General features: G+C 44.9%; 1 protein-coding gene across 1 annotated transcript in view; it reads right to left on the minus strand.

Annotated features, from left to right (window-relative positions):
• Positions 1–2,982: 2,982 nt before the first annotated feature.
• GPR153 (G protein-coupled receptor 153) overlaps positions 2,983–26,100 on the minus strand; it is a 38,170-nt gene continuing 15,052 nt past the window's right edge. Inside the window, exons 3-5 of the mRNA XM_078781083.1 lie at positions 19,711–19,980; positions 4,689–4,872; positions 2,983–3,191 (exon numbers count right to left, since the gene is read on the minus strand). Coding sequence (XP_078637209.1) covers positions 2,983–3,191; positions 4,689–4,872; positions 19,711–19,980 — 663 coding nt within the window. The remainder of the gene's footprint in view (positions 3,192–4,688; positions 4,873–19,710; positions 19,981–26,100) is intronic.

Genomic DNA, 26,100 nt, shown 5'->3' on the forward strand with positions numbered 1-26,100 from the left:
GGGTGTACTTACTTTTTATCCATGCGAAATTTGCATTTATGTTTATTTAAATTATACAATGGACTACAAAATGTAAATGTTTCATGATATTTGTTATATTATATCACCTTTATCTATCAATATTGTTGAATGAAGATCAAATAGCTGTATGTTGAATTATGTTGAAAAAGTCAAAATTTTACATGGGGTGTACTTACTTTTTCACGTGACTGTATATGTATATAAATATATAGATTTGTTTGTTTGGATATAAAGTTTAAGTATACACTTTATGTATAAATATTTGTTTGTTTGGATATAAAGTTTAACTATACACTATATGTATAAATATTTGTTTGTTTGGATATAAAGTTTAAGTATACACTATATGTATAAATATTTGTTTGTTTGGATATAAAGATTAAGTATACACGATATGTATGAAAAAATTTGTTTGTTTGGATATAAAGTTTAAGTATACACTATATGTATAAAAAAATTTGTTTGTTTGGATATAAAGTTTAAGTATACACTATATGTATAAAAATATTTGTTTGTTTGGATATAAAGTTTAAGTATACACTATATTAATAAAAACATTTGTTTGTTTGGATATAAAGTTTAAGTATACACTATATGTATAAAAATATTTGTTTCTTTGGATATAAAGTTTAAGTATACACTATATGTATAAAAAAATTAGTTTGTTTGGATATAAAGTTTAAGTATACACTATATGTATAAAATATTTGTTTGTTTGGATATAAAGTTCAAGTATACACTATATGTATAAATATTTGTTTGTTTGGATATAAAGTTTATACACTATATGTATAAAAATATTTGTTTGTTTGGATATAAAGTTTAAGTATACACGATATGTATAAATATTTGTTTGTTTGGATATAAAGTTTAAATATACACTATATGTATAAATATTTGTTTGTATTGTTGCGGTTTTGAGAACCCACACTTGTAAATATGACATCATTAAAGGTTAAAGGTAGCACCCCATAGATAGGCCACAAGCAACACGTAGGTCACCATAGGACATCAGTTATTTCATAATATGTGTTAGATAAGGCTATTTCCAATAGTTGAATATGCGTTGTGTCAATCAAATAAGAAGTAGGCCCTTCCGTCCATTTTGCAGCCTCCCTCCAAGCGACGCCATTAAGCGCGCTCCCCAGTCTGTGCCCCATGACCCTTTCCAATTTGTTGCGTGCCTTTGTTAGCAGCGTTCGCTGCCCTTGAGCTTGAGCTCGCTCAAACGCCGCCATAAGCCACGAGGTGAAGCCCGGAAAAAGGGGGCGGAGCGCCAGGGAGAAGGTGTGGCCACGTCACCCAGCCGTCAGGGCGGGGCCGGTAAGCGATCACCAGCCAACCAGGGCTGGAGGGACATCGCCTGATAGGCGTGGCTTTTGGGCTTGCGGAGCGATCTCTGGCTGGATTATAAAAGTGAGCGCACAAAGCCCTTTTAGAGGACTCTCGGAGGACTCTCGCTAAGCACTCGAGTGAAAGATTGATTAAAGAGGACTTGTTGGAAGGCACTTGGTAAAGGACGTATTGGGAGAGTGCACCTTTAAGGGGACTTACTCGCTGGCGCTGATTCCGAAGAGCTCGAGAATATATGTGCATGTGAGAGGACTGCCAAGGACTGTCGTGATTACGAAGAACGCGAGAGTATATGCGCTTGTTCAAAGAGGGCTCGCTGGCATTGAGAGTTCAAAGAAGGACATTGGAGAGGGGGCGTTTGGCGCGGGTCGTGCGCCTATTACGTACGCTAGTACCAGCCTTCCCCCCCATCATTATAACTGTCTGTTCGCGTCACGCTACATGCAGAGCTGCCTGCCGGGTGTCGTCCGCTGGACTGGAGCCTGGACGCTCTGGTGACCATCAACCTACCATCTCAGCAATCCCCGTGTGAGTGTCTGTGTGTGTGAGACGGGCCCCTTTGTCCAGGGAATAAGTTAAGCCTGTAATTAAGACTGCCCTGTGTGCTTCTCCTTCCTCTTTCCTTATTGTACATTCTTTCGTTTCCTCTTCTTTCTGTACATTTGTTAATAAATTGCCTTGTTCTTTCTGGTTTCCTCTTATCCGATCGTCCTAGTCTTTTCTCTAATTGGGCAAGCGTGGCACGATCGCAACCGCTTCGAATCGGGTCTAGTCACCTGTTAACAGCTTGGATCGTGGATTGCTATCCGCTCGGCATAGCCCATCAATATCCGTGGTTCGAGCGGGAGTTATTTCCTTGCTTACTGGGCGGCGTTAATAAGTAGGTAATAAGAAGACGGCTTACAACCGTAGTTAACGTCGTCCGGAAGTGACGTCATAACTTCCAGGGTCGCATCGGCCAGATCAAAGACAAGGGGATTAACCCCCTCTTGATAAGGGGAGAGCCGACGTTCGAGATCCGTAACAATCTGTATAAAAAAATTTGTTTGTTTGGATATAAAGTTTAAGTATACACTACATGTATAAAAATATTTGTTTGTTTGGATATAAAGTTCAAGTATACACTATATGTATAAATATTTGTTTGTTTGGATATAAAGTTTAAGTATACACTATATGTATAAATATTTGTTTGTTTGGATATAAAGTTTAAATATACACTATATGTATAAATATTTGTTTGTTTGGATATAAAGTTTAAGTATACACTATATGTATAAAAATATTTGTTTGTTTGGATATAAAGTTTAAGTTGAGATAATTGTATAAAATCCACAAGTGTGTTAGACGGATGTGAAGCGAAAATGATGGTGCCTCACCTCAGCCATCGTTTCCAGGATTCCCCCAGAAAATGATGCCATACTTGGAATGAATGTAACATGAATGAATCATATTGAATGGGATGAAGACGTGGGGTGTGTAAAGTAAAAATGGAAGTAAATGAATTGAGCAAATATGTGAATAAAACAAAAGAATATGTGTAGAAGATTAACATGATGGGTCAAACACATAAACATTTCTTGGCTATCCTTTAACATTTTTGAGAAATCAAATAACTTGAAGCCTAACCTGCAGGAACTGCATCCGTTCCACTTGCCGCAGTCCGTGGAGGGTATACGTTTCAGGAAAATACTCAGCCATATTATCTCTCCCATCACAAGTCTCATCACCTGCAGGTCCAGCATCTGATCCATTCGGCATCTCGAAATTTGCATCTTCATAACCCGCATCATAATGCAACCTCTTTCCAGGCCACTCTGTGAATGCAAACAGAAACTTGGTTCATACAGTTAATCTTACACTTTAAAAAACAATATCAAAATTGTTTTGAAGAGAGTTGATGAAAATGTCAAATACTGTGATTGTTTGTGATCAGGATATCTCTTTTTAAGATATCCTGCTGACAGACAGACAGACAGTCGTGAAAACACAACCTCCGTCCACCTTCGGTCCACCTTTGTAATCAATCACCCAGAAGGAAAACACTGAATTAAAACAATCCCTCAATGCCTCATGAATATAAGAAAACACAATAATAGCAGCCACATGACCAAATAGAGTATTGTAGAAAAAAGAAAACAAAACACAACCAGCAAGGTGTTTTTACCTTTTACCAAAGAGGAACGGCGGTTATGTTTTCACTCCTGTTTCTTTGTTTGTCTGTGAGCAGGATATCTCAAAAAGTTGTGACTGATTCGGCCAAAACTTGGTGGACAAGCTTGGCATGCGACAATGACAAATTGATTACATTTTAGTGATGATCCGGATCCAGATCCGGATACTAGAATTTTTAAATGATTCTTCACCATTGAAAGATAGGGCTAAACATGATATCTCAAAAAGTTGTGGATGGATTCCAACAAAACTTGGTGGACAGGTTTGGTATGTGAAAAAGAGAAAATTGATTCAATATTGGTGAAGATCTGAATCTGGATCTGCATGCGAGAATCTTACTATAATTCACCAAATGTCTGTCTGTCCGTCTGTTCCCAGGTACCGCAAAAACGGCTGAACCGATCGCAACGAAATTTTGGGTGGGTAATCCTGGGACGCCCTGGAGTTAAATAGGCTAGATTGTTTTTCCATTTTTTCCCCCAATTTTCCAATTTTTCCAATTTCCAATTTTTCCAATTTTTCCAATTTTCCAGTTTTTCCAAACCCCTTGGAGTAAAATAGGCCATGTTGTTTTTCCAATTTTTCCCCAATTTTCCAATTTTTCCAATTTTCCAGTTTTTCCAAACACGATCGAATAATATTTACTGATATGAACAGTGATGTGGCTTTTATTGAAATTCTACAAATACTGTTTAGATTTTGATGATTTGCGTGTAATATGATTTAACGGATGTTTATATAAATAGTTTAAAATTTAAAAAGCCTTCAATTGCTGATATTTTGCCTTTTCATTTGGGCCTCCCAATTGAAGCCCGCCCAAAGGGCTAGTATTTTTTAATTCTTCAAGTGATTCTTCACCTTTGAGAGATGGGGCCAAAACAATATACAGCATGATATTTCAAAAAGTAATGCATGAGTTATGACAAAACTAGTCGGATAAGTTGGTTAGGTGACAAGAACCAGCTGATTCGATTTTGGTTCAGGTCTGGATGCACATCTGGCCTATCAGTGGGATAGAAAACGTAACCTGTTCAGCCTGGCGGAGGTTTGTGCTCTACTGAGTGTCGTTATAGTTTGAAGGATGATATTCTCAACTTTGGAAATCACTGGATAAAATTGTATAAGTTTGTTAAACTCACCATCTTCATCGCTTGCCAACAGGCTGATGCATACGGTGCGAACGGCCTTCCAGCCTGCACGGTAACGCTTGCACAGCGTGAGTGCAGAAGGGAAAATCAAGGCCTGGCCCAGTGAGCACCACACCATAACCGCTATCATCCATGGCTCATCAATATCATCCCGGACACTCACCAGACTCACTGCCTGCAATAGATCACAAAAGGAGTGTCAGTAACTAGCTTTATCCCCTTTGATTGCACACTTTTCTGGGTTGCTTAAGCTTTAGATTAACTTCCTCTAAAATTGCCCCCACATCCTTTCATTTTCAACACTGTGCCAAATTCTTAAGAGCCATGTTGGTTCTGCACATGCAGCCCGTGTTAAGTTAAGCCATACAATAACAATTTTGTGAATCTATATATATAAAACACAGTTTGTGTGTGTGTGTGTGTGTGTGTAATGTTACTGATAGACTCCTAAACGGAGAGGCTCACGTACTTGATATTTGGCACAGACATGGCCATTGAGCCTGGGACGAACATGGCCGACCGAAAAATTTATTTCATAATATTTTTTTACCATATTTTTACCTCAGCGCGGAATATTATGACCGGAATCTGACCGATTGCAGAGCAGCGCGCTGATTCGCTCAGAGCGATCACGTGATGTTCGTTGCCGCCATTATCTCAGTTACGCGTTCGCACGTATTTCAGAGCGAAAAGCGATTGCGTTTTTGCCGGGTACTTCTGCATGATTAGCATTTAGCATGATTTAGCATGATTTAGCATAGATAGTAGCATGTTTCACATAGATTTTTTTTCAGCGAGCAGAAGTACCCGGCATTGTACGAATAATATATAGATAGTGCCGTGTAGGGCGGAGTGATGCCGCTGTGGGCGGGACCGAGCGAGGTCGCTGTGGGCGGGGCCGGGCGAGGTCGCTGTGGGCGGGGCCGAGCGAGGTCGCTGTGGGCGGGGCCGAGCGAGGCAGCTATGGGCGGGGCCGAGAGAGGTCGCTGTGGGCGGGGCCGAGCGAGGTCTGCGTTAGTGCGTTGCCGTTGCCGTTACCTGGTATAAAAAGATGGTGCTTGATGCTCTCTGCGTCAAGATACGGACTTGATGTCCGTATCTTTACAACAGACATTCCAATGATGATGATGATAAATGTAATACCACTCAAGGAAGGCCCACAACTCAAGAGAGTGGAAAAAAACAATAAAATGAACAAAAATACGGGGAAGGAGAAGCAACCACTCAGAAGAATGACAGAAAATCATTTCCCTTAAATTTACCGTGTTCACCAACTAGCACGACCAGATACAGGACACCAAAATAATTTCCCTTACACATATCGTGTCCACCAACCAGCAAGACCATACCACTTACCTCTGGATCAAACTGTATTTCAAATATTCAAACGGTTTTTACATGCTGCCGTCTCCTAGCAACCAATGAAATTTTTCAAAAATATTGTAGTAGATTTATTTTTTAATAATGTACCATATTTACGGCAGTATATTTATTTACGCCATGAGTAAGGAAGGAAAATTTCCAGCGTGCTGATTCGCTGATTCGCGCTCATTGATGACGATCACGATCACGTGATGACGTGATCACGAATGATGTTCGTGACGCGATCACATGATGTTCCTTGCCGCCATAAACTCACAGCAAGTAGCATAGATTTTAGCATGATTAGCATTTAGCATGATTTAGCATGATTTAGCATAGATAGTAGCATGTTTCACATAGATTTTTTTTCAGCGAGGAATATTATACACAGATTCTGACCGGTGGCAGAGCAGCGCGCTGATTCGCTCAGAGCGATCACGTGATGTTCCATCTCCGCCGCCAGTTGGCTTCACTTTTCACGGAGTATGAGCGTTCTATATATTTTCAATTCAGTGCGCCCGACTCGCTCACGTACTTGATTTGTGGTATAGACATGGCCATTGGGCCTTCACGGTGTAATTTGTGCGAGGCTTTTGTCCGAGTGAGCTTGAGTCGAGAGGGCGAATGTACGGGTTGGGAATGCACGGTCTCCCTTCCCCCACACGGCAACGCCGGTGCTGGAGGGCGTCACAGGATCGGTGAGTCTCCAAAATCCGCTTCGTGCTCTTGCGAAGATTCAGGACGATGTCGCGATTGTTGTGCTGCTCTCCGACCATGAGAACTGCAACGTCATTGTTGACTGGCCCTCCCCTTCCCTCCCCCTTCCCCCTCCCCCCTCCGTCTTCCCCTCCCCCTCCCTTCCCCCTCCACCCTACCCCCTCCCCTTCTCCCCTCCCCCTCCCTTTTCCCCCTCCCTTTCCTCCTCCCCCTCCCTTTTCCCCCTCCCCCCTACCCCTCCCCCCTACCCCTTCCCCTCCCCCCTACCCCTTCCCCTCCCCTCCCCTCCCCCTACCCCCTCCCCTCCCCTCCCCCCTCCCCTCTCCCCCCTCCCCCTCCCACCCCTCTCCTCTCCCATCCCTCCCCCTCCCCCCCTCTCCTCCCCTCCCCCCTCCCCCTCCCCCCTCTTCTCCCTCACGTTTATACACGGATTGCCGGGTACTTCGCCCCACTCTTCTCCCCTCCCCCCTCTCCTCCCCTCCCCCCCTCTCCTCCTCTCCCCCCCCCCCCGTTCCCCTCCCCTCCTCTTCCCCCTCCCCTCCCCCGTCCGGCAATGCCGGGTACTTCTGCAAGTAATCTATGTATATAAAACACAGTTTGTGTGTGTGTGTAATGTTACCGATAGACTCCTAAACGGAGAGGCTTACGTGCTTGATATTTGGCATAGACATGGCCATTGAGCCTGGGACGAACATGGCCGAACTCAAAATATTTGACGATCCATATTTTTTATTCATATTTACCTCAGCGCATTTCAGCGCACGGAATCAACGGAATCAGGGCAGGTGGGCGCTGATTCGCTCAGAGCGATCACGTGATGACGCTATGACGCTATGAAAAAAAAAATCGCTATGACGCTATGAACGCTATGACGCTATGAACGCTATGACGCTATGAACGATATGACGCTATGACGCTATGAAAAAAAAAATCGCTATGACGCTATGAAACGCTATGACGCTATGACGCTATGAACGATATGAACGCTATGAACGCTATGACGCTATGACGCTATGAAAAAAAAAATCGCTATGACGCTATGAAACGCTATGAACGCTATGACGCTATGACGCTATGGAAAAAAAAATCGCTCGCTTTACCAAGGGGCTCGCTCTCCCCCCGTTCCCCTCCCCTCCCCTTCCCCCAACATACATTAAGCTTCCACCACCCCTCCCCTCCCCCGCCCGGCAATGCCGGGTACTTCTGCTAGTCTTCTATATTATAAAAGGAGCCGTGTCTGTCTGTACGTTCTGAATCAAAAACAAAGGCTCCGTAATATTAACAGTGAAATAAAGAATTGTGGAGACCAAATACTTTTGTCAATATTGACTTATTTTTCGAGAAAATTGCTAGTTATTTGAAAAAAGCGCAAGGGTGCCAATATTTTTGGCCACGACTGTATATGCTTTACCTACAGTCATGTGAAAAAGTAAGTACACCCCATGTAAAGTTTTGACTTTTTCAACATATTTCAACATACAGCTATTTGATCTTCATTTCAACAATATTGATAGATAAAGGTGATATAACATAACAAATATCATGAAACATTTACATTTTGTAGTCCATTGTATAATTTAAATAAACATAAATGCATATGGCGCATGTGGAAAAAGTAAGTACACCCTTGGCTCTAATAAGTGGTATTGCCCCCTTTGGCAGAAACAACCTCAAGTAGGCATTTCTTATAACTGTCTCCCAGTCTCTGACATCGACTGGGAGAAATTTTTGCCCACTCCTCCATGCAGAATTCTTTCAGCTGTGCGATGTTTGAGGGGTTTCTTGCATGCACAGCTCGTTTCAAATCCCCCCACAACATCTCGATGGGATTTAGATCCGGGCTTTGACTTGGCCATTGCATAACCCTCCATTTATTTCTTTTCAGCCATTCCTTGGTGGATTTACTGGTATGTTTAGGGTCATTGTCATGTTGCAAGGTGCACCTTCGGTTGAGCTTCAACTTTGAGACAGATGGCCTCACATTATACTCAAGCACCCTCTGGTACAATGAAGAATTCATAGTGGATTCTATGATGGTGAGCTGCCCAGGCCATGATGCAGCAAAGCTGCCCCAAACCATAATATTTCCACCACCATGCTTTTCAGTTGGTATCAGGTTCTTGCGGTCAAATGCTGTCTTTGGTTTTCGCCAAACATGTCTTCTGGTACTGTGGCCAAATAGCTCTACCTTTGACTCATCTGTCCAGAGCACATTGTTCCAGAAGTGCTGGTCTTTGCCTCAGTGTTCATTGGCAAACTTTAGTCTTGCCCTGATGTTCTTTCTGGACAGCAAAGGTTTCCTCCTGGCACACCTCCCATGTAGATCAAATTTGTGCAGCCTCTTTCTAATGGTAGGCTCGTGCACTTTGACATCAACAGTGGCAAGAGCTACCTGTAGGTCCCGTGATGACATTCTGGGGTTCTTCGAGACTTCTTTCAGCATCTTGCGGTCTGCTCTCGGGCTGAACTTGCTGGGGCGGCCTGGCCTGAATAAGTTGGCAGTTGTTTGGAGTCTTCTCCACTTGTAGATGATCTTCCGGACAATCGAATTATTGATTTCAAATTGTTTGGAGATCTTTTTAAATCCCTTCCCAGACTCGTAGGCATCTATAACCTTCTTTCTGTAGGCCTCAGAGAGCTCTTTTGATCTAGGCATGGTGATGCCGCACACTTCAACAACAAAGAGAAAACCAAACTAAATGTCTGAGGTTTAAATAACACAGGTTCCTCCAAGATCCTCTCTAACGATGTTCTAATCATTTGCACCTGAGCTGGTGCACCTGATTCTAATTTTAGGTATTTGAAGTAGTGATAAATGTCGGGGTGTACTTACTTTTTCCACATGCGAAATTTGCATTTATGTTTGTTTAAATTATACAATGGACTACAAAATGTAAATGTTTCATGATATTTGTTGTATTATATCACCTTTATCTATGAATATTGTTGAAATGAAGATCAAATAGCTGTATGTTGAAATATGTTGAAAAAGTCAAAACCTTACATGGGGTGTACTTACTTTTTCACGTGACTGTATGTCCTTTCTAATGTGAGACTGTTATCATGCGGGACATTCATAAACTTTCTGAAGAAGTACAATTTCTTCAGAGTGCTGCAGGAGAAATCGCATGAATCCACTTCTGATTCAAAGTGATTGGTTGGTGTGAGATTTGCTCCTCCATTAATTGAGTTATGCCAATCAGATTAATTGTGCCTGCCAATTTTTATAGTTCATTGACATCTGTATATAAAAGGAGGTCAGTTTCTCCATTACGCTTTGTTCTAAAGTGGTTCTGCTGTCGTACAACAACAAAAAAATTCATTAACTAAATTACAAACCTGCCTATTTAAAAACCGTCTTTAGGGGTTTGATGAAGAAGAAGCGGATCCTCGAGCTTTCATGTAGTACTTCCAACTGTAACATTTATTATTTTACAACAGCAGGAACTCTTTACAAGGACCTAGAAGGAGCACATAAATTATCTTATATCTCCTTATATATTCTCCACCTGTCTATCTGTCTGTCCCTCTGTCTGTCCGTCTGGGCCTGGCTTCAAAATAAAATTGCCGCCATTTTCTTGCTCTGTGTTGGTTCTAAGGCCTCACAGGCCTCTGGTGTACATGAACTGCTGCAAGTTGCCCTTCGTTGGTGATGAGATTATGTGAGTGGGTGTATGCGTGGATATTTGGAGAGACGAGTGTTTCCTGAGAAGAATAAGGTAAGTCGCGTGTGTTTGTGGGGTCTCGGGTTTTTATTTTAATAATGTTAAAAGTTTTGCTGTGCTTTGAGAAGCCCGAACAAAGCTAAACCCTTTCGGGCTATCTCACAAGATATCATTTTTTTGCAATATCATTTTTCACTGTCGCTCACATAGTTTAAGACTTGACTAAAACAAATCCTGAGAAAATCGGACAAAATCAGATGTTTTTAGACAAAAAAAAAAGCATTTTAATAACGAAATATATGTGTGGTTTTCAGACCTGTCCTCTTGGGGATTGCTTATTCGTAAGGTCTATTTGACAGGTGTATGCATTTTTAGAGGTCCCGAGAGGTGTTCTGAATGAAATTGGGAGAAATCTGGGAGAAAAATGAACATTTCTTAAAACCTGGGGGAGAATGAAGGTGTCCCTGCTGCTGTTTTGTGAGATGCATGCATACTATATAGGACCCCTTTGAAAGATATTGCTGGTCATGGGGAAAGGAGGAGGTAAGGGCAGAGTGTGGGGAAAAGGGGGTGGAGTGCTGTTGAGAGAGAGAGGAGAGAGGGAGACAAGTGAGGGGAGAGAGAGAGAGAAGATGGGGGGAGTTACATTGTAACTACTTTGAAGGCTTTTGAAATACTATATAGGACCTCTTTGAAAGCTCTTCCCAGAAGCTGGGGGAGAGGAAGTGGGAGGAGGAGGGATACGGGAGATTGTGAGGGGGTGGGGGGAAGAGAGGGAGGGACTGGGGGAGGGAAGGGAGAGGGGAAGGGAGGGAGGAGGGGGTGGGTTTCGGTGAAGGAGGGGGGAGGGGTGTTGAGAGAGGGAGGGTAGAGGGGGGAAGAGTTGAGGTCTTGAAATCACATTTTACATTTCGTGGAATTTCCACGGGTCCGTGTTACCGACGAGTGTATAGTAATACTTCTCAAAACAATAGAAAAATATATACAAGTACACAGAAGGAGCACACAAACAACAACCACAGCAACAACAGCCACAGCAACAACAACCGCAACAACAACGTGTTATAAAATATCCTTTGTCGCATATTTTACTTGATATACATCCTCATTGACATCCATAGGAAGACGTCCAATATGTTTGTGAAGTACAATAGGCCGTGTTTTGATTAAATCATTCAGCGAAGCGACAGGAGGCACCCCGAGTATTGTGAAAATCAATGTAGTGCCACACATGTCTGAAAACCACGTGCAGGGGCGCCGCCAGGGAGTTTGGGCCCCATGAAAAGATATCACACTGGGCCCCTATGAAGCACGTGCGCACATTTTTCCCCAGACTTTTTGCCAGGAGGTTGAAACAATGCTTATGCTTCTGCATACAGTATGGAATTCACTATTTGATGCAAGACTGATACCCACACAAGAAATGTGCTCAAGGCCATCTTTTACAGTCTAAATGTAATTTTAATGGTAATAATTACAACATACATTAACCTCTTCAATTAAAATAAACTAACATTATCATCTATAGAATGATATAACAAACAAAATAATAAAATCAGCAGCAGAGTATACATACCAAGTATACATACCAAGTGTAATGATCCAATGGATGAGGGCGAGACTACCGGAAGTAAGCTGTAACACGTACCCTTTTGTGGTTTGTTTTCAACGTATCCAATCACGTGACTGTTGTCACGCAAAGGGTGCACTAACCGGAAGTTACGTAGTTCCGCGGGCGCCAATATCCATGGCCATGCCATTTAGTTATCACTGGTCCTTGCTCAGCCTTACACACCAAGAGCCCAGCGCCGAGCCTTGTTGCTCGCAAAGTCACTGATCAAGACTTTGAAGTCCAGCTTTCTAGCCAACTGACTTTCAATGGACAGCAGGGCAAGACTGCAAAGCCTGGTTAATAATTTAATATTGAGAATTTTTACCTAATGTTCTAATCATTTTTAGGGCCCCTGTCAGTGCACGGCCCTTGGAATCATCCGAACTTCCCCCCCCCCCCCCCCCCCCCTTACAGCGCCCCTGACCACACGTGTATTTAGTTATCAATATAATACCTTTCAGTCCTGTATATCTTTGTATTTTCATTGTTGTGCAACATGCTCAGATTTTCCAATGATAGACATTGTCTGCTTGACCACTCTAATCTGCCCTATCTTACTCTTTGCCATTTTCTTTGTTCTCTACCGAACTCCTTCCTTCTTTCATCTCTCCACCTCCTCCTTCATAAATTACAAAACTCACCAACTCTTTTCACTCCTTGCACTCTATTGTTGTGCTTTTTTCTCCCCCCACCTCCAACCCCAACACTTTCTCCTTCCACTTTCCTGTCTTTCCCTCTCCCCAGTTTCCACTCTTCCCCGGTCATCTTGACATGACTTTGATATCAGAAAGCAAGTGAACGAGCTCATTCAAAATGAAGCGACCAATCACCGCACAAGACTTGTGTGAAGTGGTTTGTTTTGGAATTCCAGCAGGCAAGAGCATTATCATAGATCTCAAGGACTCAAAGGTCTGTACTCAGTGAGTGTCTTGAACACCAAATGGCACCCACACAGACTTTTGGAAGACGATCTGTACTGAACTCAAATATTTTAAAGCTTAAGGTGAGGCATTTCTCTCATTACTAATCGTAGAAGAAGAGATGCATGCACACCAGAAAAGAAGGAAAAATCAATAGTGGTACGTGCTCCTCCCCAAACCCCGGTCACGGTGTACCTCCGAGCCCCGAGAGGAGTCACGGCAGAAAGATGTGTTATTCTGTGTGTCAAAGATCAGTGGTGAAATCACACCAATTGTTACCAACAAACAAGTATTGTATTAAGGTCACACAAGAATAACAGTACAATAACAATATTAATCAATTGTACAACCAATATATAATTCCTATGATGGTACCATCAGTTTCGTATAATATAACTCACTGTGCTCCAAGTGAGCGAAAATAACATTCCCAATGTCTCTGTCCCAGCTTCAAACCAAAGTCGATCCACGCTCCAGTGATCGTCCGAACGATGTTGTATCGAGACCAGAATCCCGCTCGGTTGACAGTCACACTGCCAAAGATAGGCAAAGGTATCCTCAAGAGACGACTGGGAAATCACACCCTCGGGTATGGATGTTCAACGGCTCCTCACACTGCGAACCGCAAATTCCCACTCGAAATCCACGTTACACATGCAAACCAAGCTAACGGCTGGATGCGTTGAAATGGTTGGAGCGAGATGAAAAACCTGGAGAGATGCGAAATCAGGCGCGAGGCAAAATGGCCAACGGTCCGTTCTCGAGACGTACGGCACTCCAATGATTCACTTCAGAATCAACCGCAAAACCTGTCATGCAGGTTTATCTGTCACAGCGATAACAACTCTGTCGCAGGAATCCCTTTCCCAGGAAACCCAAAGTTCACTCGTGACCCCCGTTCACCAGCGTTTGTTCAAAACCTCAACACAGCTCCGCTCCTTCCACCTTATTTGCTCCGCCTCTTTTTCCTCTTTTCTTCTTCCTCTTCTTCGTCCGGTTCTCGATCCGGTTTCCGGTTTCTTTTAAAACACTAACTTTTTAAACCTTTTGAAAACAGTTATCTCCAATTCACTTAAACGATAACAATAATAGTACATGCAACCAAAAATGTTTACAGTGGATGAGAACCACAACAACGGAAGTGACGAATCCGTAACAATAGGGTGGAATAATAGAGGATAGAGGCTGGCAGGATGGCGTAGATGTAGCACACTCGCCTCCAGAATGTTCCAGCCTGGGTTTAAATCCAGACCCAGCTAAACTGAACATCAAAATAAACTTATCACTTTCATTTTTTGAAATGTGCAGCTTTACAAACACTTTTCTTCAATTGTAATGGCTGATTATGTAACGGGAACTTCATTTCAATCACCTGGTTGATCAACAATGGCATGCTTGAATGGTTCTGTATATTGATCTTTCCCTTTAAATAATGACCCTCATAATGAAATCCTTCAGTTCTCGTGGTTAGACATTCATTTACTGCTGTCTACAGTCATTCTAGAGGCTTCTGACAGGGAAAACAACAAGAAAATTCAGATGCCACGCCTGACATCTGAACAACGTTTAAGGGCAATTGGGATGCTTGAGGCTGGTGTAAGCCAGCGAACAATTGCCCAACGTCTTGGTTGCTCACAGCCTGAGATTTCCAACCTGGCCAGGCATTACGGTGAAACTGGAACTGTGAATGATGGTTCCACGAAGAGGAAGACCACGGGTAACCACCTTGCAGGAGGAGTGGGACAGACTCCCCCAGGACCGCATCAGACGCCTGGTACAGAGCATGCGTCAGAGGTGTACAGCCTGCATCACAGCTCAGGGAGGACACACACGATATTGAGGACTGCTGTCATTCTGTGCTTGACTGTTAGGAGTGTTGTGTCCATTCCTGTGTCATTTTGTTTTGACTGTATTCAGGTGCGTGCCTTTGTGTTGTAGTGCTGTGACTTTTGTTGCATCACCCCCTGTGATGTTCATGCGTTTTTGTTTTTTTGTGATTGAGGCAACCTCTTGTTTATTGACATGTGTTTAGTAAAGATTGCTGAACTTTAACTCTGTGTTCAAATATTTTTCATTTTTGCGTGGAGGATTTCAATGAGTGTCCTTCTAAAGATTTGATAAGTTTATTTTGATGTTGAGTATATAAACTGTCATCTCGGTGTTTCACAGGGTGGGTGATTCATCAATGTGTGTGCTGTCCCTCAGACCGATGTTAAACTGGGTGTTCTGTCTACTGGCATTAGTTGGTGGACGTTAAAGATTCCACAGCATTCTTTGCGAAGAGTAGGTGAGCTTTCACCGACACCGTGAACAAACGTCAAATTCTTGCCCTAACTTCCTGTGTCAGAGTGGCGACCCATCCAGGACTATAACCCTCGCGAAGCAACTGCTTCATTGTAGCAACAACGATCTGTCTATAAAGCATGGTACTTGATCATCATGATGGTAAAGGATATTGATCTGCAGACGTAGTGCAGTCTTGATGGGTCACATGGCCTTCGTCTGCATCCTAGTTCATTGTGCATCCTAGTTCAGGTGTATCACCCTGGAAGAAATTCACGATGCGACACTCAGCCAGAAAAGTGATGACCATTGTGTTCTGAGAAGAAAGATGTTCTGCTTGTTGACTCTATGCCAAAGGTTGCCACTAAAAACTCAGTTGTACATTGAGACATCGAAGAAACTGAAAAGACGTGCACAGAAAGCCTGCCATGACCGGGATAGGCCACACATGAGCCTGCTCACCGCTGAGGTAATCGCGTTGTTCAGGTGGACTGTGCTGCCCTACATCGTGTACAACCCGGATCATGCACCTTCAGATTACCCTCTCTTTGGATGACAAAAGGATACGTTGCATGAACACCACTGTGACATGAAGGAGGTTGTTCGCAAATGACTAAGCAAATGTAACTAGGAGTTATAGAGTGTGGGCACACATGCCCTCGTTTGACGGTGGCAAGCATGCATTGATAGCGATGAGAATGATGTTGAAAAACACCCGGACGGTCAGAAAAATACCTAGACGGTCAGAAAAATACCTAGACGGTCAGAAAAATACCTAGATGGTCAGAAAAATACCTAGACGGTCAGAAAAATACCTAGACGGTCAGAAAAATACCTAGACGGTCAGAAAAATACCTAGACGGTCAGAAAAATACCTAGACGGTCAGAAAAATACCTAGACGGTCAGAAAAATACCTAGATGGTCAGAAAAATACCTAGATGGTCAGAAAAATACCTAGACGGTCAGAAAAATACCTAGACGGTCAGAAAAACACCCAGACGGTCAGAAAAATACCTAGACGGTCAGAAAAATACCTAGACGGTCAGAAAAATACCTAGACGGTCAGAAAAACACCCAGACGGTCAGAAAAATACCTAGACGGTCAGAAAAATACCTAGACGGTCAGAAAAATACCTAGACGGTCAGAAAAATACCTAGACGGTCAAATGGTCAGACAGGCAGAGCTGTATTAAACTGGAAATATTATATATATATGTATATACGTATATGTATATATATATTTGTACACTTAGTTGAGGCTCGTATAAGAGCTAACACATAGAGCGGAAGGGTGTGAGATATAGTAAAGTATATAGTAAAGGAGCGGGAGGCAAGAGGGGGTGTGAGAGGGAAGCAAAACAACAGTAGGGAACAGGGACATCAGGAGAGCTATGGAAGTGAGAGGGCTGGTATAAAGAAGATGGCCACTGCAGGGAATTTCAGCAAATAAATCAGCGAATTTGAAGGAGGTGGGTTTGGGGTGGATTAACAGTGGTCGAAAGGATCAAGGTTTTGGATGGGGGAAGATAAGAGATGGTGGTGAACAGCTGTTTTGAGGACCTGGAGGGAGGAGTGGGATTGAAGAGAGTGTGAGAGTTTGTTCCAGAGGCGGGAAAAAAGAGGAATGAAGGAGTGAAGGTGAGCAGAGAGTCTTGATTTTGGCAGTTTCACCAGAAGAGGGTTGCAGGCAGATCTTGTGCGACCTGTTGGAATATTGGGGGGACAGAGCCCAGAGAGAGCTGGAGGAGCAAGGCCAGAGAGGAGTCGGTAGAAGACAGAAAGACCACCAACCTGCCTGCGGTGAGTGAGTGAGAGGCCCTTGGAGATAGCGTCATCGCGGGAGATTGCAATGATTGTGAAATCTTTGGTTTCAACAGCGTGAAGACGAGCTAGGTGTGAGGCAGGAGCACCAGCCCAGAGGGGAGAGCAGTATTCCATTGAGCTGCGGATGAAATCCTTGTATGTGGTGAGGATCTCAGAAGTGCCCAGGAAGGACTTCGAATTACTTTCATAATTACCCTTGGTCATATAATTCCACTGTTGTAGCAGAAACAAAGCCGACAATACTCTCCTGCCTTGTTAATATATAGGAGAACATAGGTTTGGAGGAACCTCGGGAACGATTCATAATTCAAATAACACATTTTCCCAAACAAATTCACACCCATACTCCCCGATTACACTTTGCAACACCAGACCAGACACCTTTTTAAAAATGACATCACGTCACGCTCACATCAAACACCCCCACAGTCTGTGGATTGAACGTAGAGCTAGTAATGTGGAGCAAGATGCCAAGGGGAAAAGCTCTTCGGTCCTGGAAATATCCAGAACATGTGCCAAACGCCCAACACTTTGCGAGGATTTGATGATTATATATACTCCCAGGCGGGGGAGCCCATCTCGGCCCACCTATGGTGGGCAATTTAAAGTGGTGATATTTCCACAAAGTGATACTTTCTTCTGGCACACAATGTAGACTTGGAAAAAAATGGGATATACTATAATCAGATTTGGCCGAGCTTTGCTGGACCATACTGTAATGTTTTTGTGATGTAAAATGCAACAAAGATATAATTTACACAAAGTGATCATTGTACACCTGAAAATTATTTTTGGGACATAATGTAACCATATTTGCCTTTCTGGACAAAACTGGAGAGTTTTCGTGATGGAAAACGCCAAGTGATCATTTGTGAAGTTTTCGTCATGCATGTATAGCCATATAAGCATTAGCTCCATATATAACAATATTAAGTTATAGGCAAATATATAACATCCTTGTCAGCCAATTGAGGTGGGTGTGTTTGTATATTGGTAATTCCTTTTTTGCATTTCTTGCCCGACTTGGAGTGTATCGAACAGAAAGAAGGAGCTTGGGCAAGAGAGTGGTTCAGGCTGCCTTGAACGGCTCACTTTGGATTTGGAGGAAGTTTGCAGAGGCTCATGGTCAAACGGTGTAGGTTGAGGTTGAGGGTGTGGTGATTCTTTCATCCCAAAAGGGTTATATTAGTGACTGAGAGTGAAAGGGAAATGGAGGTGTTTGTGGTTGCTGTTTTGAGCAGTGTATTAATATTATGAGGCTACTTGGTTGGTTGTGTGTGTGTGTGTGTGTGCGTGTGTGTGTGTGGGTATGGTAGTGACAGAGTGGAAGAGAAATGGACATGGGTTTATAGTTGTTGTTTCAAGCAGTGTATGCTATGGGGATAGTTGGTTGGTTGTGTGTTTTGTGTGTGTATACGTGTGTGTTATTGCATGTGTGTGTGTGTTTGTGTGTGTGTGTGTGTGTTGTTGCATGAGTGTGCATTTTTGCATGTGTTTTGCTGTTGAGTGGTGTATGTTGTAAGGGTAGGTGGTTGGTTGGCTGTGTGGGTGGTTTGTCTTTGTTTTTTTTGTGTGTGAGTGTGGGTGTGTGTGTTGTGTGTGTTCTTTTTGTGTTTTGTTATTGAGTGGTGAAAGTTATAAGGGTGGGTGGTTGGTTGGGTGCTTCACCGTGTTTTTTTTCGTGCTGTGGATTCTGGATAGGAGTGGAAGCTGTTGTTTTGCTATGGCGTGGGACACAGTTTTAAGCAAGCATCCAAAGATAAATGAATGAATAAACAAGAAGACGTCATGCGGAGCACAATACTTGCAAAATACACCCCCCCTCCCAAAGAAAAAAAAATTCCATTGATACAGCAAATTGTCCATTTCATCAAGATTAAAATTGACAATCTTGATCAAAGCTCGGGTGAATAGGAAGAAAATTGACGATTTTTCAGATGAAAATGATGATTTAGGAAGGTTGACCTTGAGTTGACCTTTGACCTTTTGACCTCAAAAATAGTTGGTTTCCCTATTTAGTGACAATGTGCAAATGCTGTTCAATTTTCAAGTCAATCGGATGAAAAGTGATGGTTTTTCAGATAAAAAGTGATGATTTTGGAAGTTTGACCTTGAGTTGACCTTTGACTTTTTGACCTAAAAATAGTATGTTTCCCAATTTAGCGACTCGATATGCAAATGCTGTTCAATTTTCAAGTCAATCCGTTGAGAATTGACGTCTTTTTAGATGAAAATTGAGGATTTTTAAAAATTTGACCTTGAGTTGACCTTTGACCTTTTGACCTCAAAAATGGTATGTTTCCCAATTTTGTGACTCGATATACAAATGCTATTCAATTTTCAAGTCAATCGGATTTAAAATGGCGATTTTAGAAACTTGACCTCCAGATGACCTTTGACCTTTGACCTCAAAATCAATAGGCTTCTCAATTGGGACGACTCATACAACGTGAAGTTTCGTGACGATCGGTTTAGAATTGTGACCTGTAGGCTGGCGACAAACAGACAAACAGACAGACAGACAGACAGAACCACAAATGGAACCGACCAATACACTTGAAAAATCTTCGATTTTGCAAGTAATGAACAAATGAGTGTTTGTAAATGCATGTTGATATGAATCCCTCACCAGCATTGGAGCTCCAGCAAGCAAAGTATACAACAAGACGAGAGCGGTGACGAGGGCGGTGAGCTGGCGTGACGTGCGAGGTGGCTCCGATCCATCGAGCGATGCTCGTCGTTTCCCGTGGACATCTTCCACCACGATCCGCGGGACCGTGGGTTCGGAATGGCGACTGGCCCGCAACGTCTGTGCCAGGGCCACGACGACGCAAACTATGCCCATCGTTAGCCCACCGGCTAGCAAGAGTAGGAAACAAACTGCAAACCCCAGTCCCACCTGTGGAAGGAAAGGGGAAAAGGTGATCAAGGAAGGAAGGAAGAGAGACAGACAGAGACAGACAGACAGAGACAGACGGACAGAGACAGACAGAATAACAATCTGCCGTAACAAAGTTGCACTCACATAGTGCAATTTCATTGTAAATTTAAGCTCCTACATTCAACACCACTTCTTGCAACTGGCCCAATTATTCCCACCTTGTTATATGGGGGCAGTCAGGTAACGTTTCTGGCCCAAATCTTAAGGAACCGGCTGAAAAGGCCTAAAATTCGATTAGAGCCATCTTGGTGAGGAATTTGTAATTAGTTCAGGGTACCAGTGGTAACTCGTGTACTATTTGCAAAATACACCATTGGGATATTTAGCATCCATCAATGACCTATACAGGGATCTATAGCTTAACATCTTCCTAATAGAAGGAAAACATATTGATGCCTCATCCTGAATGGGAAACACCAGGGTGACAGTTTATGGCAGGGTCGATGAAATTGATGTAAAAACATGAAGTAATGGCCCTTTGGGCGATTGAGTGTTATATGATGGGTGTCTGTCTGCCTATGGGGGGCAGAACCTGACCATCGCTGCTCTGTCGGGAATCAAATCCATTGAACTTCTATATATACAGTGCATTCAGAAAGTATTCAGACCCCTTCACTTTTTTCACATTTTGTTAAGTTGCAGCCTTATGCTGAAATCGCTTAAATTCATTTTTCCCTCATCAATCTCCACTCAATACCCCATAATGACAAAGAGAAAACAGGATTTTAGAAAGTTTTGCAAATTTATTAAAAAGAAAAAACTGAAATATCACATTGACATAAGTATTCAGACCCTTCGCTATGACACTTGAAATTTAGCTCAGGTGCCTCCCATTTCTCTTGATCATCTTTGAAATGTTTCTACACCTTGATTGGAGTCCACCTGTGGTAAATTCAATTGATTGGACATGATTTGGAAAGGCACACACCTGTCTATATAAGGTCTCACAGCTGACAATGCATATCAGAGCAAAATCCAAGCCATGAGGTCGAAGGAACTGCCTGCAGAGCTCAGAGACAGGATTATGTCGAGGCACAGATCTGGGGAAGCCTACAAAAAAAATCTCTGCTGCATTGACGGTTCCCAAGAGCACAGTGGCCTCCATAATTCTTCAATGGAAGAAGTTTGGAACAACCAGGACTCTTCCTAGAGCTGGCCGCCCGGCCAAACTGAGCAATCGGGGGAGAAGGGCCTTGGTAAGAGAGGTGACCAAGAACCCGATTGTCACTCTGGCCGAGCTCCAGAGATCCTGTGTGGAGATGGGAGAAACTTCCAGAAGGACAACCATCACTGCAACTCTCCACCGATCTGGGCTTTATGGCAGAGTGGCCAGACGGAAGCCTCTCCTCAGTGAAAGACACATGAAAGCCCGCTTGGAGTTTGCAGAAAAGCACCTAAAGGTCTCAGACTGTGAGAAACAAGATTCTGTGGGCTTCCTAGTTCAGGTGTATCACCCTGAAAGAAATTCACGATGCGATGATTGGGAGCAGGCTGATTGGTCTGTAGGTGCAAGGATATGTTTTTGCACATTTTTTGTGTAAAGCGGTGATGCTGGCTGATCTCCAAGGTGATGGCAGATGACCTTGAGCAAAAGAGAGGGTGAAAAGAACAGAGAGAGGGTGAGATAGAGCGGAAGAGCAGGATTTTAGGACCCGTGGGCTGATGCCGTCTGGTCCAGATGCAGAATCAGTCGAGGTTTGTCAAAAACTTCTCCACCTTGTCAGGAGAGGACACACAGAAGAGATTGGGTCTTGTTGTATACATATATATATATTAAAGGAGCTGAGTTTGTGCGAGTAATACTTTTTCGCACACAAGAAGGGAGAATTTCCATGACGACAACAACAGCGATGACGTGTTATAAAAGACCGTTCATTTTCTGAGGCTGGTTCACTTAATTGTTCATGGTGATTGAAACTCTCACGGCTATGTTCCCGTGGCATTTTTCCCCAGGTTAGATGGCACATGACAGGCTGCACAAAAGGCATTACTAAAAATACCGGCTCACACTATGCGATCAACCTGAGTGTTTTCTATCACACCGTTTCTTTCACCTATCCTTAAACACTATCTGTCCTCATATTTTACCTGCCCATTTGAATACTTAACCAAATACCCCACACCATCACTGAGAGGGAGGACGTTGTTTGTTTGTGTGTTTTACAGCAGCGCTATAGTAAACATATACAGTGCCCTCCATAAGTATTTCAACAAGGAAGTCACATTTGTTACTATTTCTATATACTCAAGAAATTTGTATTTGAGATCAAAAGATGAATACGAGGAAGAGCACAGAAGGTCTGCTTTTATTTCTTGGTATTTCTATGTATATATGTTTTAACATTGTAGATTAATAGCACTTTTTATGTTCAGTCCCACCATTTTAGTTGAGCATAAGTATTGGAACAGATTCACTTAAAGCGAGTTAAATAGTATAATAGTTACTATGTGGTCGCATATCCCTTGCATGCAATAACTGCATCGAGCCTGTGACCCGTTGACATCACCAAACTCTTGGGTTCTTCCTTTGAGATGCTTTGCCAAGCATTTACTGCAGCCATTTTCAGTTGTTGTTTATTTTGGGGGGGTTCTGACTTTAGTCTCCTCTTCAGTAAGTAAAATGCACGATCCACTGTATTTAAATCAGGAGATCGACATGGCCAGTCTAGAACCTTCCACTTTTTCCTCTGGTGAACTCCTTGGTTGCGCTGTTCGTGTGTTTTGGGTCAATGTCTTTCAACGTGGTGAAGCGCCACCCAATGAGTTTGGAGGAATCTTTTTTTTACGTAGACGGACAAAATGTTTCCGTACACTTCCAAATTCATTCTGCTGCTGCCATCATTAGTTAAACCTATAAAACAGAGATGGCTGTCTGTTCGTCCATTCACGGTTACACTGATTGGCTGTGTGAGGCTACGTGCAATGTGATTGGCTCCTGAAAAAATTGAATAATGTATCGTATAGGCTTATGAAAAGCTAATATTCGAAATCTGATTCTATATTTCACGATCGGAACTCATGGCCGAAAGAATTATGTCGAAATTTGTGAAATCGGAAATTTAAATAATTAAAAAATTGGCTTTGCGAGACTTGAGGTAAATTGGCTCCAACATTCATTTTTTTTCACTCTTTTAAAGGTAATTATTGTGTGTCTGATTTTATTTTACACTGTCCAGGGACATTGGTCATGATCTTTTTGGATACGGAATCTACTTTTGTAATACATTTTTAAATTATAGTAATACATACCGGTACAACATGGCATCACAGTGTGGCGGACACGATGGCTCGCTGGCGCGGTGACATCATTCCGTGCACCAAGAGGGTGTCGGCCATGCCCCGAGGGGTAGGCGTGGCCTCGGGATATACACGGGGCGCGCAGCCCCGAGCGAGTCAGTGCTACAGTTTAAGTTATTGAATAAAGACTCTTTTGACCTTACGCGTTGTGGCTTACCTTCATTGGCAAACAAGTTGCGTGCGTAGCACCACGCTACATTGGTGACCCCTTTTGGTTCAGCCGTCGCTGACCACAGAACGTGCCACGGCCAACAACGCGGTAGCGGTGAAGCTCCCTGAGTTTTGGGAAGCTCAGGCCGAAGTATGGTTCGTGCAGGCCGAGGCACAGTTCCGACTTCGAGGCGTAACGGCGGATGAGACGCGTTATTACCACGTCATCGCCGCCCTCGGGCCCGGCACAGCCGCCCGAGTCATGTCTGTCCTGCGGAACCCACCGGCCGACCACAGGTACGAGGCGCTCAAGCGTCTCCTCATCGCCACGTTCGGCCTCACGGAGTGCGAGCGGCACGACCGCCTCCTGGACCTTCCCGAACTCGGCGACACATGCCATCGGTCCGGATGGACTACATGCTTTCGCTGCTGGGTGACAAAGCCCCGGATTTTTTTATTCCGGGCGCTCTTTCTACGCCAGCTGCCGGCACAGGTACGCCTCGCGTTGGCTGGTTCTAAAATAAAGGAACCCTGCACTCTGGCCGTCGAGGCCGACAAGTTTTTCGCGGCTTGTGACAACGCGGGCGGGAGTCGGTGCGGCCGTCGTGGATCCCGAGGCTGATGCTGATGCACACCTCGTGGATCCCGAGGCTGATGTCGATGCACACCTCGTGGCCGCCGCCACACCCCGCCCACCACCACCGCGAAAGTCGCGGCCTCCGCCTCCGCAGCAAACCTGGTGCCGTTTCCACGCCAGGTTTGGCCACAAGGCTAGGAATTGTTGCCCGCCGTGCTCGTTTGGCAAGTCGGGAAACTCCCGGGCCGGCGCTCGGTAGCGGCTTTGAGCATCGGCCTTTCCGGCAGCCTCCTTTTTGTCACAGACACCTTGTCCGGGCGTCACTTCCTCTGCGACACAGGCGCACAGGTGAGCGTTATCCCCGCCTCCACATCCGACAAGCGGACCGCTGGCCGGGGCCCCGCGTTGCTTTCAGCCAACGGTACACCCATACGCACATTCGGGAAGCGCTGCCTCTCCCTGCGGTTCGGAGGGCAACGCTTTCAATGGACGTTCATAACCGCCAGCGTGCCCATGGCATTGCTCGGTGCGGACTTCCTATGTGCAAATGGGTTGTTGGTGGACGTGAAGAACAGACGCCTCGTCCAGGCCGAAACGTTCAGCTCGCTTGCTTGCACGCTGAGCAGTTCGTTGGGCAGCTCCCTGAGCGGCTCACCGAGCAGCTCGCCAAGCGGCTTGCTGAGCGGTTCGGTTCCGGCGAGGTTGGTCTGTACGCATCCGGCAGCGGACAAATTCACCCGCCTCCTCGCCAGCTTCCCGGCCCTCACGCGGCCCACTTTCTCGGCGGTGGCCGTCAAGCACGGGGTGGAACATCACATCCCCACCGTCGGGCCACCGGTCTATGCCCGGGCGCGCCGCCTCGAGGCGACGAAGCTCGCGGTGGCGAAGGCGGAGTTCGCTACGCTGGAGCGGCTGGGCATCGTACGGCGCTCCAAGAGCGCTTGGGCGTCGCCACTGCACATCGTGCCGAAGCCCGGCGGGGGATGGCGGCCGTGCGGAGACTACCGCCGCCTCAACGATGCCACCACCCCCGACCGCTACCCGGTCCCTCACATTCAGGACTTTTCCGCCCGGTTGGCGAAAATGTCCTTTTCTAAGGTGGACCTCATCCGTGGATACCACCAGGTCCCCGTCAGGCCGGAGGACATACCGAAGACGGCCGTCATTACACCATTCGGCCTCTTCGAGTTTCTTCGGATGCCCTTCGGGTTGAAGAATGCGGCTCAGGCGTTCCAACGGTTGATGGACAGCATCCTGCGCGACTTGGATTGCGTTTACATCTACCTGGACGACATCCTCGTCGCAAGCGCATCCCGCAAAGAGCACCTCCGCCACCTCCGCACGCTCTTCGAATGCCTGGGCCAGCATGGCCTGATCGTAAACCCCGCCAAGTGCCGGTTCGGCGTTGCCGAAATCGACTTTTTGGGGCACCGCGTCACTAGGCACGGGGCCACCCCCTTACCAGCAAAGGTGGAGGCGGTCAAGGGGTTTCCGCGCCCCCGCACGATCAGGGGGCTCCAGGAGTTCCTGGGCATGGTGAACTTTTACCACCGTATCCTGCCCCGCGTCGCCCAGCTCATGCGCCCCCTGCACGAGGCCCTCCGGGGGAAGCCGGGCAAAGGTGACGTTGTTTGGACCGAGCAGATGGACGTGGCGTTCGCGGGCGCGAAGCTCGCCTTGGCTAACGCCACCATGCTCGTGCACCCAGCGCTCGATGCACCGATCGCCCTCACCACCGACGCGTCGGACTACGCGGTGGGCGCGGTGCACGAGCAATGGGTGCATGGCGCTTGGCAACCGCTGGCGTTTTTTAGCCGGCAGCTTCGCCCGCACGAACGCCGGTACAGCACCTTCGACCGTGAGTTGCTCGGGCTCCACCTGGCGGTCCGGCACTTCCGCCATCTGCTCGAGGGCCGTTCGTTCACGGCCTTCATCGACCACAAGCCCCTGGTCTTCGCGATGGCCAAGGTCGCCGAGCCATGGTCGGCCCGGCAGCAGCGTCACCTCTCGGCCGTGTCCGAGTACACGACGGACATCCGGCACATCACGGGAAA

Source organism: Myxine glutinosa, chromosome 6 (genome assembly GCF_964187855.1).
Source record: "Myxine glutinosa chromosome 6, kmMyxGlut1.1, whole genome shotgun sequence".
Taxonomy (NCBI): domain Eukaryota; kingdom Metazoa; phylum Chordata; class Myxini; order Myxiniformes; family Myxinidae; genus Myxine; species Myxine glutinosa.